General features: G+C 34.5%; 2 protein-coding genes across 3 annotated transcripts in view; one reads left to right on the forward strand and one right to left on the reverse strand.

Annotated features, from left to right (window-relative positions):
• CEP85L (centrosomal protein 85 like) overlaps positions 1–18,038 on the forward strand; it is a 130,526-nt gene that overhangs the window by 52,831 nt on the left and 59,657 nt on the right. The gene's annotated exons all lie outside the window — the stretch shown is intronic.
• On the reverse strand, positions 1,653–12,175 carry PLN (phospholamban). Its single transcript, XM_037128918.2, has 2 exons — positions 12,065–12,175; positions 1,653–3,214 (listed from the first exon to the last, which is right to left on the reverse strand). Exon 2 carries the CDS (start codon positions 3,118–3,120, stop codon positions 2,962–2,964), a length of 159 nt encoding a protein of 52 aa, XP_036984813.1. The 5' UTR covers positions 3,121–3,214; positions 12,065–12,175; the 3' UTR covers positions 1,653–2,961.

An 18,038-nucleotide genomic window follows, 5' to 3' on the forward strand; every position in this document is an offset into this window, starting at 1 on the left:
TGTTTTATGAAGCTCTGCCCTCTTGTGTCTGTACTAGGAATTCTTGATCTTATTTTGTATGGGGAATGTCCCTGAAAACAACCTCAGAAATCAAAACTGCTTATATCAGATTTGTTATGTCATATCAGTTATGAGTATACGAAAGAATGATTTCACCAAATTCAAGAAGGTCATTTTAATATAAGTGATTTGTATTAAATAAACATTGTAAACTACAATATAAAAGGCAACATTAAACATTTAAAAATTCATTTTTAGTACTGTGAATTAAGTTTGGAATTTATTGTGCAGTAGGAAGTATTTCAGCATTTAGTATGTAACAAATTTTAAATACATTTTTTAATTTTACTCTTTGTACATTATGATTAATAACAAATTAAATTACATTTAAAGAATGGATTTTTGTTCTGCATTATACATGACTTATGGTATTCTGTAGTCATCGAGTGTAAGGTTTTAATTTCTACTAAAGGTAGAATGAAACACAAAAAATCTTTATTTCTGATTTATTAAGGAAAACTCTATATCTGCATACTTTATAGTTTGAAGTTGATGTTGTAATGAACATGTATCAGAAGGAATGGAACTTGTTATTTCAAATTGTCCACTTATGTTTAAGGTCATGCAGCTAATTATAGAACATGTTTTTTTTTTGCATGGGTAATTACACCAGTGAAGTGAATGTATGTCATGTTATTTATAAGCTTTCTAGTTGGTTTCAGGAATCTCTAATCCATAGATAAGCCTTTGCTCAAGAAATCACTGTTCGTATAAGGTCCTTTTCCTTCAGCTCCTCAGGTATCGGTGGGTCTCCTCCCCTGTCCAGTACTTCTCAGGCATTCAGAAAATTTTAAAATAATGTTTTCTATCACTGTTCTGCTAACAGCACTTGTGTTACAAACCAAGGTCAATATTACTTTTCAAATTCTTTTAGTAACCATATTTTAACAAATCATATAGTAAATTTAATGTTCCTACTCCTTTAATAATTACTATATTAGTAATATGTATTGAAGTAAAGTTAAAATTATGGGATGATACAATATAGGTGTAAACGATTTTAGACTTCATTTTCAATTGAGTCAATTTAAATTACCAAATTTTGGTTGAATATGTTTTCTATCACCAATTTTTACTTCTGTTGTTTTGTGAGTTTTGGGGCCATATTTTTAAACGACCAGAGGAGACATTGAAAACGTGTTTCAATTTAGTGTAGCAGAGTGGTCTGTCAAATGTGAGGGGGCACCCAAAAAGAAAACCTGTAATTACCTTCTGGAGGGCAGGCCCCTTGTAGCACAGGCTTCCCCGCTAGGTGAGCAGTCTGGGAGCCCATCTGTACCAGTGCACCGGCTGGCATGGTCTTGAGAGGCTGTGTTCACCTTCAGTGAATTTTTTTGAAGACTTTCAGTGCCTTTGCCCATTTCATGATGGGTGATTTATGAATGCACCTCCCACACCGTACTGAAGGTCCAGCAGTTTTTGACCGAAAACAGCATGACCCCTGTGCCCCCCCCATTCACCCAATCTCCACCCCCAAGCGACTTTTTTGTGTTTTCTGGATCCTAGATGAAGAAAATCCTCAAATGGAAATGTTTTGCTGATGTGGAAGAGGTCAAACAAACAAAAAACGGCAGAAGAACCAAAAGGCAAAATTAAAAATTTGACAAGTTCAAATTTAATTTTCTCCCTTCTTTATATATCCCTCAAAAATCAATTCAGCCTGTTGGCTTCGTTTCTGAGCAGTGGAAAAATGTCTGCACAGATGTAGTGCATCAAATGGAGGGTGCTTTGAAGATGACTGCAGTTTAAACATGTAAGAATAAATACACAATTTTTATAAATAAATTCCAGGGTTTTTAGGGTTCCCCCTGTGTTTACCATCTGGTTGATAAGATTAAGGAAAAGAGTTATGTCTTGTCATATACAATAGTAAGACAAAAAGTTCATTTCAAAATGTAATCAATGAATAAGTTAATGTGGAGAGAGAATTTAAAATTTTTTAACGCTTGAAGTACTGTTCTTTCCTTTTTTTCTTGCTGCATTGAGTATGGCGCTAGGTTAGAAGACAGCCTACCAAATCTGAAGTCTGAAGATTTCATGATTGCAAAGATACAGTATGGCCAATTATGTATTCCATCTCAGATAATCAACTACAGTGCCGTAAATTAAAGTTAGACTCTATTCTATTAGTGTATTAGTAATTATGGCTAATTACACTGTTAGCAGTTAAAGTGACCAACATTTCTTCCCTATCGAGCGAGATTGATTGTGCCATCCTGGGGAGATGGTTATCTACATGGACTAGAATTCTGTAATTGTTTGAAAAAATTAGTTAAGAGAAATTTTATTTATGTAAGAGTATAGCCTTACTTTTTCTTACTTGATTCTCATAAACTTCAAAAAATGTTAGGGTAAGTATAGAAAGAGAATGATAGTTACTACAAAGTTGTCTGAATAATACTAATAAAGATAACGTGAGGAATCAGTGGGCTATTTCAAATAATGATACTTGAATGATTATTTTGGTACTTGTGAAGACCTGAAAAATACTTAATAAACATCAAAGAGGTTTTTACAGTACAATATAAATTATATTTACTGCCAGTAGTGAAGCTAACGCTTTATACATGACGTGAACTTATTAGCAGTACAGTTTCAAAACTAAACTCCTAGTTCATCCTCAGGAAACGTTTGGGATTGAAACTTACAAGCTCTGTTGCAGAAACCCAACAGTTACATTGTACACACTATTTATAGTCATTTTAAAGGTAATTTTGAAAATAGAGCCCTTTTCACGGTTACAAGATCCAGCAGGTGAATACATTTGCTAACAATTTCTTGTGAATCTTGACCTTTTCACAAAACTTTTACATAGGGAGTGGTCTGTTTTCCCTGCTTCATGGGATGACACCTGTTAAGCTGATGGTGATCAGTCGCAACACTGGGGGTTGCAGCAGAGCTTCAGAGAAGCATCACGATGATGCAGATCAACAAGAGACAGATTAAGATGAGACAGAAGTTGATAAATAGGTTCTGGAGATTTTGGCGTGCTTGTTGAGGCACTTCAATGGTTGAAGCTCTTCTTATAGCAGAGCGAGTGAGGTATTGGACCTTCTCCATGACTCAGGAAGGCAAGGAAGTCTGAAGTTTTAAAGGATCAAGAGAAAGGTAAAAAGCGGACAGCCAAATGTGTGGTCCCTCTCTTCGAGGTGGTCTGCAATGTAAAAACAGTAAATGGATTAGGATCGTAGTGCAACCTAGTCTCTGAACAGGTAAAATACAATTTTATACTCATCTTCCTCGACAGTATTTGGATTTATGACATTTAATATCTCCATAGCCTATATTTGTGTGCACACACAGGTATTTGCTCGTCCGTCCTGTCTCTCTTTTTTGTTTTTATTATTTTTGTTGTTGAGGGTCACTGTGATGTATTTGTCTTGTGTTTGGAGTGTAGTAGTAACTTCATTCAGTCTTTTGCCTCCTCTCAAAATGACTAGAATATAGTTTGGTTTACAGTGTACCTTGTGTTGGGCTGTTGCTTTGGGAAAAAATTATTAACATACAATTTTATTAAGATTATTTCTCTGTGAGCATAATCGTTGTGAACATTAATGTATCAATAGCCATAGAGCGAATGTCATAAAAAGAAATGCAAGATGTAGATTATTGTTCAGCTGTTGATTTTAGTCCAAAATAAAATAAATGAGAAGTGTTTCACCAGTACTACAGATTCAGATGTTTGTCGTTCCTTTTTATGATTTTATAGCTTTGTAGAATGTGCTATTTCAAGCCACATTTAACAAGACTTGGGATTAAGTACTGAAGACTGCCAGGATCGGCCGTCAGTGATAAAGTCATTTTTATCTCACTGTCTACCACAGACAGTTCCTATTTACAAATGGCCTGTTCTTACAGGCAGTGGCTTCCACTTGCGTTCTTTCAGAGTTCCCACAAGCTATTCCACCCAATTAATTGATTAATTAAATTAATTAATTGTTGCCTAATTATTTATGCTAATTAATAAAAAACTTAAGAAAGCAATACCTCATTATAGAAAAATTAGGTATATTAAAAATTAACTGTATATTAAATGTCCAGAGTTAATAGCTAGTAAGGTTTGGGGATATTTTCTTGGCAATTGGGATACTTCTATCTAAATTTTGAAATATAGGTATAGCATACAAAATAACCAAAGTTAACTGCCTAGAGATTGTGGCTGTTAACATTTGTTGATATATCATTGTTAGTCAGGGTATTACTGCCTTACCCCAGCTGCCAGATTTAATTTTCTCTCATCTCTACGCATCCCTTGAAAACCCAACTCGACCTGTCAGCTGCACTTCCGACAGAGACTAGTGATGAAGAGAGCAGAGAGGAGAACTGAAGGAATGAGAAAGGGGAAGGGAGAGGGATCTGGCATCGTCAGTGGGAACTTCCACTTTTACACGGAAACCGTGTGGTACACGGTAGTTAGATCCTGCAGCTCTAGGACTTCCACTCGGCTCTCTTATGATTTGAATTGTATACCAGACTGTACTTTCATTTGTCTGGACAGTCTGGCCTGCTTCATAGTGTTGGACTGTAGTAAGGAGATCCCAGCAGCCGACGTGTGTCACCCACACACTCTGCTGCCGTGAAGAGTTGGTGACCACCTGTGTGTATTCTCTAGTGCACTGATTTTCAACCTTTTCCTCTCATGGTATACATAAACTAATCACTAGAATTCTGTGGTACACCAGAATTTTGCTGATCTGACAAGTAACTAAAAAATAGGTATGATTTTTATTTATTCATACCTGGTGGCTATTGTTGTGATGGCTGTTTTCTTTCTTTTTTTTTTTAATTTCACAATCTAAGGAAAAAGAGTCAGTGTCCCAGACTAATAGTCAGGTGTTGCATGTTTGAAAACTTTTTTGTGGCACACTGGTTGAAAGTCACTGCTCTAGCATGTGTATACACACACACACAGACACACGCGTGTGTGTATCTCCAAAATCTGATATACATACATACATACATACATATATATGTGTATATATACCCATCAGTGACTGTTAATTTATCTATAGCATTTTAAACTTGGTATGCATTGAATTATTTTTGTTTGGTTTCCTCAGATAAAATAGAGAGGTTTTCTTTTGTTCTTTAAGAACACGGATCATTTAAGACAGTCCTGGGGATTTCTAAAACTGAGGTTAGGACCACGTACAGTGTACAAGCAGTGAGCAGGCAGTTCTACCAGTGGTCATGTGTGACTTCCCTGAGCGCAGGGCATAGAAGAACAATCCCCAGACAGGATTTGAAAGTCCTGTTTCTTAAACAGATCACTACCACCAAGGAGGAACGTGGCCTTACTCTACTGCATACTAACACACATATATTTATACTTTGTATGGGCAGTTTAATAAAGAGCAGGAATTGAATAAGCATAAAAAAAGAAAATGTATCACTTAAGTTGTTTCTGCTTATATTTGCTTATAGTAGATAGAGTAAATTTATACTATTGGGTAATTCTGGGGAAGATTTCCTTTTTTCTTATATATTGGACTAGTTGCTTTATATAAGGATATATAACATGACAGCTAAGAAAAGAATGCAAATTAACATTGACCATTTTTTGTATGAACTCAAATTTTTGTGCAATTTTAGGATTTAAATGGTTTAAAAGGTCTGAATTTAAAAATTATTTTAACATGGAAAAGGAGGAAGCTACCAGTTGTTCATCATGAAGCACTGTGTGTACAAGAGTCATTCTCTACTCTGACACTGATGAGTGGTGTGTCAGTCACATGAAACATGTCACCTTCCATAAATACTTCATTCCTTTTATGATTCTGTCTCCTGCACATGTTGTTTTGGTTCTGCCTGGAACCTTTCCTCCCACCCCCACCTTTGATTCTTTGCCAGGCATATTTCAGTTGATCTTTAAGGCCCAGTTTAAATAATCACTTCCTAACAAGGCCTTTCATTGCTCTTTAAGGCAGAATTGATTCAACTCTGCTGGTTTTCAGGAAGGTATTAGTGTTACCCATATCAGGACAGTTACCTGGCTGTGCTATCATTTTTGATTCACATGTCTGTGTCCCCAACTGGACTTCGAGTTCACGAGTAAAAGGAACCACATGTTTATTTTTTATTGTGGTACTTGGTGCATAATTGATACTATTTGAGTAAATCAATGATGTTGAATGAAAGTTTTTATTATTTACTTTAGTATTTTTAGACAATTGATAATGATCAAAGATAGTGCTATGATTAATAGATTACCAGCATGAGTAATAGAATTACCAGTTAGAGTAATAGAATTTGATAGTTGAACACAATCTCCAATATTCTTCTCAAGTCTCCTCCTGTTATGGGTGAGGAAAATGAGGGTTTGGAGTATTTCCATGAGAGGATTACAGCTGAGGTAAATTGGTAATGTAAACATGTGCCTGAAGTAGGCTCTGTACAAATGGGTGTTTGGGGTTTGTGAAATACAAAGTGGTGTGCCCCAAGGAGATGAGCTCTCTACTGATGAACATATGATGCATATACTTTAAAGACGATCTCATAATATTTCAACAGCCAGCCATCGTTGAAAAAGGGTAGTTTGTTCTTAGAAGCAAATTGAGTATAAAGGAGACAGCCAAAGGTCATGGTTTCTTGTCGAACTTAGAAATGTTATAATTCTAAAGTGATTTGTAGTTATTTTATAATCTTACACTAAAACCAAAAACAAATCTGCTTTACATTTTACATGCTGAAGTGTTAGCTATATGCATTCGACTTGTTGGGTCCAATTTATTGTACATGGTGCAGTCTGAAGTGTGTTGAGTCCGGATTCTGCTGAACTTCCAAATACTGTATGATAATAAGCCAGGTTATTCATACAACATGAGGCTTCCTATTATATGTTGAGAATTGAAAAGCTATGTGTGAAAACAACACAGTCCTGTGTTTGGAGTTGTCTGTGACCTTTACTACATCATAATGACATAGTTGTTAGGTATTTATCATTCTTTTCTCTGTAATCCATAACCATTCTGAGCCTGCTCCCAACTCCACTTTCTTAGAGCCAAGCTGTTAATAGAGAGTTATTTGGCAGAGAGCCTAGAAAAATAGTTTTACTCTACTTTCATTTTATCTGACTTTTTACGGCATTTTTAAAGGATAATCAGAAATAGGTTGTGTTGGGATGTTCTGAATTTGCATCTGACTTAAAAAGCCTTGGAGATTGAAATTAGCCCTTACTCTGCTCCCTCTTTTACAGAATGACAGGACATGCAAATTAGGTGTTTGGACAAGAAGAGTGGGGGCATTTTTAAAATTATTCATTTCCTATGCCCTAGAATTAGAATATTAAAAATATGGAAGATGTTTTGACAGGAGTTTGGTTGTAGAAATGCCAGATCCCTGTCTCTTGAGTCACATGTAAGAGACAGATCTGTAATTATTGTAATTTCTGGAGGAATGGGAGGGATAACTAACTCTTTACTGTTCTTTGTAGGATTTATAAAGCCTTTGGTTGACTTTTCCTCTTTTTCTGAAAGAGGTGAAATTGGGAAGTAAATACAATAAGCTTTAAGACAGCATTCTGTTTTTTTGGAGTAGAAGAAGAGAGACATATCACAGGCAGCTCTGATCCTTCAAGTGTGTGTACCATGTCAAGTAACATTTTGAGTCAAAGGTACTATCTCAGCTTCTGCAGGAGTCCTCACTTTGTCTGCAGTGAGTCATTTTCCAATGCGGTAGCAGATGCCGCAGTCTTGTGCAAAAGAAAGCTCAGTACACTTTGGAAAACATTTGGGGGTCTGCCTTATGACTTGCTAGACAGTCGATTCGGTAACGGTGTTGTATATGCTGAGCAGTCATCCCCACTTACAATTAATGTACTTTCCGTCCTTTGCAGAACTTTCTGGACTTCAGTTTTTGGGGGTACTCCCTCTGCTGAAATGATAAATTCCTGAGATTTTTAAATCTTTATTTGTGGAATTAAGAATTTTGCTTCCGTTTTATTTTCGTATGCTTATTTTTTAAAATAATGTTTTATTTATTGATTTTAGAAAGAAAGGCAGGAGAGATAGAGAAACATCTGTTTTTGTTGTTCCACTTATTTATGCATTTGTTGGTTGATTCTTGTGTGTGTCCTGACTGGGGATCAAACCCATGCTTATTTATTTTAATTAATGTGGGGGTATTTTGCTAGTAAATTCAAGTAATAAACATTCAAGATTACAGTCTGACATACTTTTTAGAATTTTTTTCCATTTAATTGTTTCACAAAATTAGGATTGTTTTATAGGTTTGAATTTACAGGAGTTGTCTGTATGAGGATTATTTTGGGTTTATTTTTTCCTACTAGTCATTGTCATTTTTGCAGATAATCCAGAAGTGATTGTGTATGCATCTATTTTTTTTTATTAAATCATGGTAGTTCATCATTAGATTTATCATCATTCTGTTAACATCCAGAAGTTACTTTGGTAGGATTATTTCTCTTTCGAGCTTATCTAATGCATAACCTGGAGTTTTTCATTCAAGTTTTATGTGACAGTCACACTGCAGCGTGTGTTTGGTTCACACTGGCTTTTTGAAAGACTCTTCAAGCTGCTTCTGCCTGGCTATGAAAAGAATTTTGTAATTATAAAAATCAGCATATTTTTAGCACTTAAATTGACTCCATAATGAAATGTTTCCATTGCTTTCAAGCTCTGCCTAGAGGAAACTTTATTTAATAAACAACACTGTAGAGAGATTTTTTTCTCTTTGAAATTGGCACATTGCTGTTGCTGTTCTGTCTGCAGGCATGTCTTCATTATGTTAAAATTAATTTATTTGCAATTAAAATGTTCTCTTTAGTAGTTGAGACTTTAGGTTCTTATTTTGGGGAGGATCATGTAGGGAGGGGGCATAGGTGAACTTCAAGGAAAAGTGAATACCAGTTACATACACTCCCAATAATGAGTGTGAGTTTCTTTTTTTGAGACCTGAAGGTGGAGTGCATTTTAAAAAGCACTAGAGGTCCTCAGTTGACTACACGTGTACTGAGGGGGAACTGTATACTCAGGTCTCATTTTCATGTGTTTGGTAATAAATTATGAATTTATGTAGGCTAAGGACACTGATGTATTATGTCTAGAAATGTTCAAGGAGACTACATGTTTTCTGATTTTGGTCACTAATTTAGGATTATTTTTCTGGTTTTTGAACCTTTTGGTTTACTCCTTTGGTGGTATGATCAGCAATGTGTTAATGCACAGTTTAGATGAAGGTTAGTGACTTCCATAGCTTAAATGACAAAACAAGATTTCTCTGTTTAAGCACCTCAAAATATATGGGGTTGGATATTTTAAATGATAGAATGTGAGGTCAGAAAAAATTTAATATAGAATTGGAATAAAGTATAAAAGTATGGTTTTATGAAAAGTTTTGAAAGGTTAACAGGAATTTAGCTGATCAAGTCTAAATAGATTAAAAGTATGAATACTCTAGCAATGAAACAAATTAAATAAAAGGAAATTTAAAATTTTTTAAAGTCTGTGTAATTGAGTTTTGCCTTCTAGGGTGTATTACTTAATAACTAAAGTCATCTATCACTTTCTCATACCCCTGGCTTTGAAAATGATCAGGATGATATTATATAGGCTATTAAGGATATAATGTCTTCTGAATAAATTAACTTTAAATAAATAGAGTGGTTTTATATTAAAATACAAATTTTATATTAAAATACAAATTTTAATATAACTAACTTTCTTTTTTAGAATACCATTAACATTATTTGAGGACCTTTAGTTTATATTGCTCTTCCAATGTCTTGATTTATTTTTAAGCCACGTTGATTTGTGGATAGGATGTGCGTGTGGTTTAGAGTCAGAAACCTTGGCTCTTCCCAAGGCTCCACCATTTCCTAGCTCTGTGACCTTGGGCAGTTCACCTTTTCACATCTGTTTCCTAAATTGTAAAATACAGATGTAGGATGAAACACATAGGGAACTAAGAGATCAAGTGAAATATTTGTATACACCAGTGCCTTTAGAAAATGTTTAAAAATAAAGAAGGAACTTTTAATTGAATATTGGTTTTTAGGATTGGTAATAAATATAGTCTTACTTAGATAATATTATTACTTAGATAATATCTTTACATTTAATGTTTACTTAAAATTTTAATATTATGTAACTTATTACACAATACATAATACATTTAATAAATTAAATTTTTTATTTTTGAATTTGTCTATACAAATATTCTTCTCTGATTAGTGAGATTAAGAAACAATATGTAAAAATATTAACCAAATGTAATTTTTTCTGGAATTTTTTTTATGTTCATTAAAATACTACTAAAATAATATTTAGAACTTGAGTTTTAGGAGATGATGTGACTTCTTTTAATAAAGCAATGTACTCTAGCTCTTTCAGGGGTTTTTAAACATCTTTCACATTTCTTCCATTTATGGCATCCGACACTTTATTTAGCACTTAATTTTAGACCACATAGCTTTATAAACAAAGACAAAACTTAAGTGTTACCTTGTGATAAAGGTGAACTAGTTGTGATGTAATATTGGACACTACAGCATTATATTTGAAACCTGAACAAGTTTCTGTTAATCAGGACGTACTATCTAAGGATAACTCAATAGCAGGATTTATGCTCTTAGAAATTGTCAATTTTTTGGAATGATATGTGATGTGGAGACATTCTGATACTCTGAAAACTCAGATCATCTCATTTGAAATGTAAGACTGTAATTTGGTATTTGAGCAAAAAGGAGTATATAAAAATCTTCACTGATGACTTCGGTGTTATATCAAATGAAAAATACTATATAAATATAAAGATATTAAGAGGCAGCTAGGGTGCCTCAGTGATAGACAAATATTAGAGGTTCTTTGTGTGCTTTAAGGAAAGCTGTTCAGGGATATACAGAGGAAAGCAATAGAGTTAACATTTGTTATAGGAACTTAGAATTCTAGAGGCAAACTTTATTTTTACATACATATGAAAGTAACAATAAAGTCAATGTCTTATTCTTTATGCCATTCTTTATCTCATTTACTTTAAGAATAAAACATATTTCATATATTAAATTGAGTATTATAACATCAAGGGTAGTTCAAACAAAAATTTTAAGATTTATTGTGGCATTACTGTTCCTAGGATTCCTTTCATTTTTTCCATTTTTCTTTTTCCCCCTTATCACTGCATGAGAGGAAGCTGAGAAGCACTGGGGGATAGTAATTTGACACAGGAATGTTTATCAATAGCCAGAATAAATACTCATTTTATCATATTCACTCCAATGAGATATTTAGGAATGTTTTGCTGTCAAAATAATGTCTGTTTTTAAAGTGCTGCATTACTATATGTAACTTCAGAAAGGATTTTGCACGCATTTTTGAGAAGTATTTTAAAATTTACAAGCTTGTTTTTACTGATATAATACTGAATTTAATATAAGTAACTCAATTTATTGAAAGCTTGGATTTTTTAGCAGTATTAAGTTGACTGTATGGAGAGGAAAAAAGCGTTTTAAAATAGTTTATAGTATACATTTTTAAAACCCAGTTTCTTAATGTTTCCTGGGAGGAATTATAATGATGATCCTGGAATAGTCCCGTCAGTAATGTGCATGCTGTACAGTCACACAGCTGTTCTGGTTGTTGGAGATGTAAGTAGGCAGCTCACTCCTACCTGTTCCTCAGCAGGGTAACAAATAACAAAACGAAGCCACTGTCTTTGCATGGAAAACCCAGATCAACACTGCCGCCAAATATAGCGACATAATTGAAAGGTATTTTAATTGTCAGAAACTCACTTTTGAAAAGCAAAATAAAAATGAAAGTTAAATTACAATGACAAACCAATAACCAGGATCAATGGTGAATGTAACCCTTATCATTTGAAAGTTATTCTTACTGTCACTGAATGGCTAAGCATTTACTTAGAAATTAAGCTTTTTGTTATATCACCTTTGAACTGAAACTTACAATATATGTTCTTTTTTGAAAAGTTCAGTAAGTTTAAATTAAACAAAGTAAGAATTACCAAGTCAGTGAAATCTATTTCTTACCTTCACTGTTGTGCTGATCACAATATATATAGAGGATTATGAGTAGTTTGAAGTCTTATCGGCGTTTAGCTGGAAAGTTTTCTCTGTTACCAGATTTATGGGAACAATGGAAGTAGGTGGAGGAGAAAAAGTGTTCTAGGGAGGACTTATGATGTCACACAGGAATTCTGAAGTTATGATTGGTTAGCATAGTCTTATCACACCCAAACTTTTTAGAATGTCATTTATCTTACTTTAGGCATAGAAAGGTCATTAACACTTTGTGCCTCATTTTTTTGTTTTTAATTTTAAAAAGTATGTGATAGATAAATGAAAAAAATAAGTTTGGGGTAGTAGAAAGCTCTTTTAAAGACACATGTATCTTTGGGCATAGAAATGACTATATACTGATAGTGATAATATTGAAGAACTAAGTCGGTTACAGTAATAGGAATTTTAATAATGAGAATAATAATACTGGCTTTAGCCAAACAACAGTTATTGAGTTGCTGTTGCTGTTGTTGCTGTAATCCTGCAACTTCATAATGCTAACTTCCAGCAAGACAATAATTAAACATTTTCACAGAAACAAATTTTATACCTTTTTCTGTTTATTTTGCTTTCTTTCCTATGTGCGAGAAATCCAGGCTAATAACTGGCTTTGGTTTTAAAAAATTAGCTTTTCCTATGTTTAAAATAAGAACTAATAACTTTAATACTTTTGTGTTTTCTTCAATTAGGGCTTTAACAGTATATTTATTTGGGGGGGGCTATGTGCTAATATTTAATTTTTTTATACTTACAGCAGAGTGAACTCAGACTGCTTTCTTATGGGTAACTAAAATGTGTTGGAGCAGCTGCTATGTGTCCTTAAATGGAGATGATTTTGGCTTCTTCCAAAGAAAGATAAAATCATTCTCTAGAGCAATGTCTCATTATGTAAAGAATCAACTAAAACTAACAGGAAAATAGCATTTCCGCAAAGATCTTCTGTGAACGTTGCTAAGGGAAAATTTACAACTTGAAAGTAAAACCCAATATTTAAAAGTATTGTCTGAATGATGTCTGACATTTGCTCAGTGCTCTGCAAGCATTTTTTCCTTTCGTAGTAAGAGTCTGTTTTCATCTCAATTGCCAGTGATGACTGAAATACAAAACCTAGGTTTGAAATACAAGCATAAAGTGATTTACATTTATGTGTCAAAGATGATATATCTGTTGAGAGACTGAGTATTTAGATCTGGATGTTTAGTTGTAATTCAGTGACAGATCGGCATGTTTGGAAGGAAAAATCACAGTTCAAATGTAGACTTCATAGAGTAGCGTACATCAACTAAGGAACAGATAAGGTACTGAAAAGTTGTAGTTTTAGAAAGTCTACTTTTTAAATTTGTCTGCCAGATACACATTCATTTGAAAATGAAGTTTAGGGAATGGATCACTGTAGTATAAGCACCTCTAGTTCTAAGAAAGAGAATTAGTAATATTAGTAACACTTAGTTGGATAAACTTAGAAACTGCCACAGCCTGAATAAAATATGCCATAGACGTTTCAAATGTTGCAGTGCTTTCTTTAAAGGCATACACAGGTGTGCACACACATGCTCACACACACCTTAGAAGGATGCTAATTGTGTGTGTGTCAGAGTTGGTAAGTGGAGACAAAATGTACTTTCCAGGTTTGTACAAGGGTGGGAAATATATGTGTTTATGCTTTTTTTTATTAGCTGTGGCTCATTATTATTAGTAGTAGCCTAACTGGAGCTCTGGAAAGGATTACATTTTAGCCAGAATCAGCCTAAATAGAAAGTATTTTAATAAATAGCATTGGTGAGCTAAAGTATAATCAGTATAGTATTCCTCAGAAACTGCACAGCTAGGAGCTGGAAATTGTTTTTAGAGGTGCTTTGTCAGAATATTCATTTGGAGTCAAAATGTACAATGGAATCCATTTTTGGTCACATGACCATAGGCACCTTCCCTAAGCTGCCTTGTCTGTAGAATTGATTTGTTGTGAGGGTTTAATGAGGTGAATTGTGTGTAGTGACTATTAAGAGATTGTGCAACACAGTGTCTATTTAACTGTTAGTAGTTTTTTCTTTTAGAAGAGGATTCTTAACCTGCAGTCCATGGGTAGAACTCAGTGGTCTTTGAACTTGGATAGGAAAGATTACTTCTTTATTTTTACTAAACTCTAAATGAGATTTAGTACTTCTTTAGTTCTGACTATAAATCACAAACGCAGAAATGTTAACAGTACATTTGACGTCACTGTAGCAATCTCAGATAATTTCATATGGTATAGTTGTTGCAGAGAGCTTGAAATACTGTTTATATTCATCACTGTTTTGAAATTACCATATTTTGATCTGCCTATAGATATTACAATTGAATGTATTACAGAAGCATAAGTATTACAGATTCGTTTTTTAGAAGCAACTATTTCAGTGTAATTAATTTTCTTGCTAGTCCTATGCATCTTATTTTTTAGAACAGTTCTAAATTTAGAGAATTATTGCAGATGTGGTGCAGAGGGTTTCTGTGTGCCCCACACGCCGTTCCCCGTTGTTAACATCCTCTGTTTGTATGGAACATTTGTCCCAAGAGTTGCACCGAAATAGACCGTATTAACAAATATCCAAACTCCATTCAGATCCCCTCAGTTTTCTGGAGTATCCTTTTTCTTTTCCAGGATTCTCTCTGGGATACCAGATTTCATTCAATAGTCATGTCTCCATTGGTCCCATTGGTTGTGACAGTTTCTCAAGACTTTTTTTCTGATGACCCCAAACAGTTTGAAGGGTGCTGCTGAGACATTTTACAGAGTGTTCCCAGGCTAGTACTTGTCTGATGTTTTCCTCATGTTTAGCCTGGTGAATGTGTTTTTTGAGATAAAGGCTAGAGCAGTAAAGTGCCACATTCATTATATACCAAGTGTACTTGCTATCAGTGACTTATCACTGTCACTGTTAATCCGTCATCACCTGGCTGCCGTGTAATGTCTGTTGGGTTCTCCAATGTAAAGCTCCCCCCCCCAACCCTTCCTTCGGTGCTCTCCAGAAGACAGTCACTCTGCGCAGCCCACACTTATGCATCACTACCTGTAGAATGGAATGTCCCTAAAAATTATTTGGAATTCTGTGTACTTTATGTATACATAAACACCCTGAGAACAGATCAGTAGGCCTTAGCAGTCTGCCAGAAAAGTCCACGGCACAAAAAGTTAAGGATTCCTGTGTTAGAGGATGTTTCTGTAGTTGTATGGGGCAGCCCTTTTTGGAAAGAGAAGGGACTGAGTTCTGAAACAGGCCAAAATCCAGACCTCTTAGTTTGCTTTTTTAGGCCCTGTCTTTCTAGCTTCATCTCTTATCACATTCCTTTGCTTTCTGGGCTCTGGCCCTGTACAGCTGCCAGTGACACTCTGGATAGGCTATTGTTCTATTTTGAGCCTCCCTACTCTTTTGTAGGAATGTCCTTACCAACCTTTCTGCCCAACAAAGTGCTGTTTTAGTTTGTTTCTGCTGTGCAGCTCTCCCTGCCTTCTGTCAGACAATTTTGCATGTACCTCTGTGTCTCCTTTTATTGCATGTTAAGTGTATGTACCTAGGGTAGACTGCAAGCTCCCTGAGAGCTCATCCAATAGCTCATATTTATGCTGCAACTTATTCCTTGTAGTATTACTACCTAGTATAGAACCTAGCTCATAGTAATTCTTTTTTTTTTTAAGATTTTGTTTATTTATTTATTTCTAGAGAGAGGGGAAGATTGGCTCATAGTACTTCTTAAATACTGACTAAATGAATGATTGCATGGGAGAACCAGAAAAGGTTACAGGGCTGGTAGTAAACGATTCTGCAGAAGTAAGTGTTAGGGACAATTATAAAATCCTTCCCAATTTTAAGCTAACTATAGCAGAGGAGGAGGATGGGGGTTAGGGGTAAGAGTAGAATAACTGAGAAAATAACTGGTTTTTTTTTTTTGTCATTTAAAAATGTTTAAATATATTTGGAGGGTGAGAGTAAAAGAATGCCAAAAACAAAAAGTGTGAAGGCAGGCCAAATCATAAGCCCATATTCCCTAAACTAATTAACATTTCGAGCATTTTAATATGACTATACATTAAAATTATAATATAAATTTTAATGAGTTTATTTTTAGCATATGAATGTGTCATAATTTATCAAATTATTCTCTTATTAGATAGTAGGTGATTTATAATTTTTGCCAATATAAACCATATCAAAAAACACTGAATTTGTATAAGTAAATTTTTTATCTCCTTTTGTCTTTTTTTAGTCTGTTGGCTGAATAAACGTGTTACAAATAAATGTTAGTTTATTCAAAGATGATCAAGCTCTTAAATGAATTTGAATTCATTTAATAATTTGTATTTGAATTCCAATTTAGTAATTTTTAAAGTTCTGGTAGTTCAATGAAGTATTTCTTTTCATATCGATAAATTTCTTTGAAAAAATTATCTAAGAATAGAATTTTTCTTGGTGAGGATTAGACTGAAGTTGGCAAACATGCAGAATGATGTGACTGTGTCACCCTAGCAACTAAAGGAGTCACCCTTTTTGGTTTAGATCACATGGCCTTTGAACTGTGTTTCTGCACCAAGGATGGGGCAGATATCTTTAGTTTAATTTAGCTCTGAGCTTTTATATAAAGACTTTGATTATAGCATCTAAGTCTTTGATTGCCTGAGGAGAGACCCTCTAAAACCAGAGCTTTTAGATAATAGCTTTTTCCTTTAATTACAAACTTAGCCCTCTTTAAGTTTATAGAAAATGAATGCAACTAATCCTTGATTTTTTCAGAATAGATGCGTCCTTGAGAGGGTTATGTAAAATGGATTTTGATATGTGGAAGCAAGAAATGTAAAGTCTTGGCAGAAAAGATTAATAAGCTTAGTTTCTGAATGTATAGGCATTGTAACTTTTAATTAGCAATTAATGTACTGAGTTGTACATTGTTTTTGGAATATCTCAGTGAATCTGTACTTTATCTTTAACCCATCTCCAAATTAAATCTTACAAAGCATAGCAAAAGGATTTGAACATATCTGCTCTTTTCATTTGCCCTTGAGTTGGTCAGAGGTGGGTGGTAAGTGGTTTCCAGCCCTAGCATTAGGATCAGGAATGTTCTGGGGTAGTTCTGTATTAGGCTTCTCTGTTAATATATTTATTCTTGTAGGTTTATTGCTTAGTTGGGGCCATGGGTATCTGAAGAGTTAATTTTTTATTCCAACATTAATATGTTGATTTTTAAAAACCTAACTTGAAAAAACTCGAATAACTCAATACTTGGATAATTATGCATCAGAAACTGCTAGAGACTTCATACCTTCAAAATGGGGCCTACTGTGGCCACCCACAACTGTCTTTCAGATTGGTCTCTAAAATGCAAGCTAAAATTAGATTAGTTATGTGGATTACTCAGAGATTTGCTGGGTCTGAAAGAAAGGAAGCTAGACCTTAAAGCAGGGGTGTCAAACTCATTTTCATCAGGGGCCACATCAGCCTCACGGTTGCCTTCAAAGGGCCAAGTATAACTTTAGGACTGTATGAATGTAACTACCTCTTAACAGTTCAGCGAAACCTTGGTGCTGCCCCTGGGTAGAAACCAGGTCCCTGGCCAAATAAAACAAGGTGGAGGGCTGGATTCAGCCCGCAGTCCTTGTGTTTGCCATCTGCATCTTAAAGGCTGGAAAACAAGTTTTATTCAGATGTAAATTTGTAGACTGTTCTTTGAACTATAATCTCTAAAGTATATACATAGTTTTACTATATATATCATTGCTCCGAAAAATAATAATGGAGATTTTAAGTAGTGATAATTCAGAAGATGGTAGCCTTTTGCACATAGTTAATTTTTAGACTGCTGAGTATTTAGCAAAGATTTTCAGGTTCCGTGTCGAGTACCAGGGGCTACAAAAGAGTATGGCCTGGCTTACTGTGATACAGATTGGACTGCGAAAAGGACCACCATCATG

This window comes from Artibeus jamaicensis, unplaced genomic scaffold (genome assembly GCF_021234435.1).
Source record: "Artibeus jamaicensis isolate MK-2021 breed Jamaican fruit bat unplaced genomic scaffold, CSHL_Jam_final contig_387, whole genome shotgun sequence".
In the NCBI taxonomy this organism is placed as follows: domain Eukaryota; kingdom Metazoa; phylum Chordata; class Mammalia; order Chiroptera; family Phyllostomidae; genus Artibeus; species Artibeus jamaicensis.

Coding starts and splice junctions, on each gene's coding strand:
- PLN (XM_037128918.2), bottom strand. CDS start 3,120: ATGGAGAAGGTCCAATACCTCACTCGCTCTGCTATAAGAAGAGCTTCA.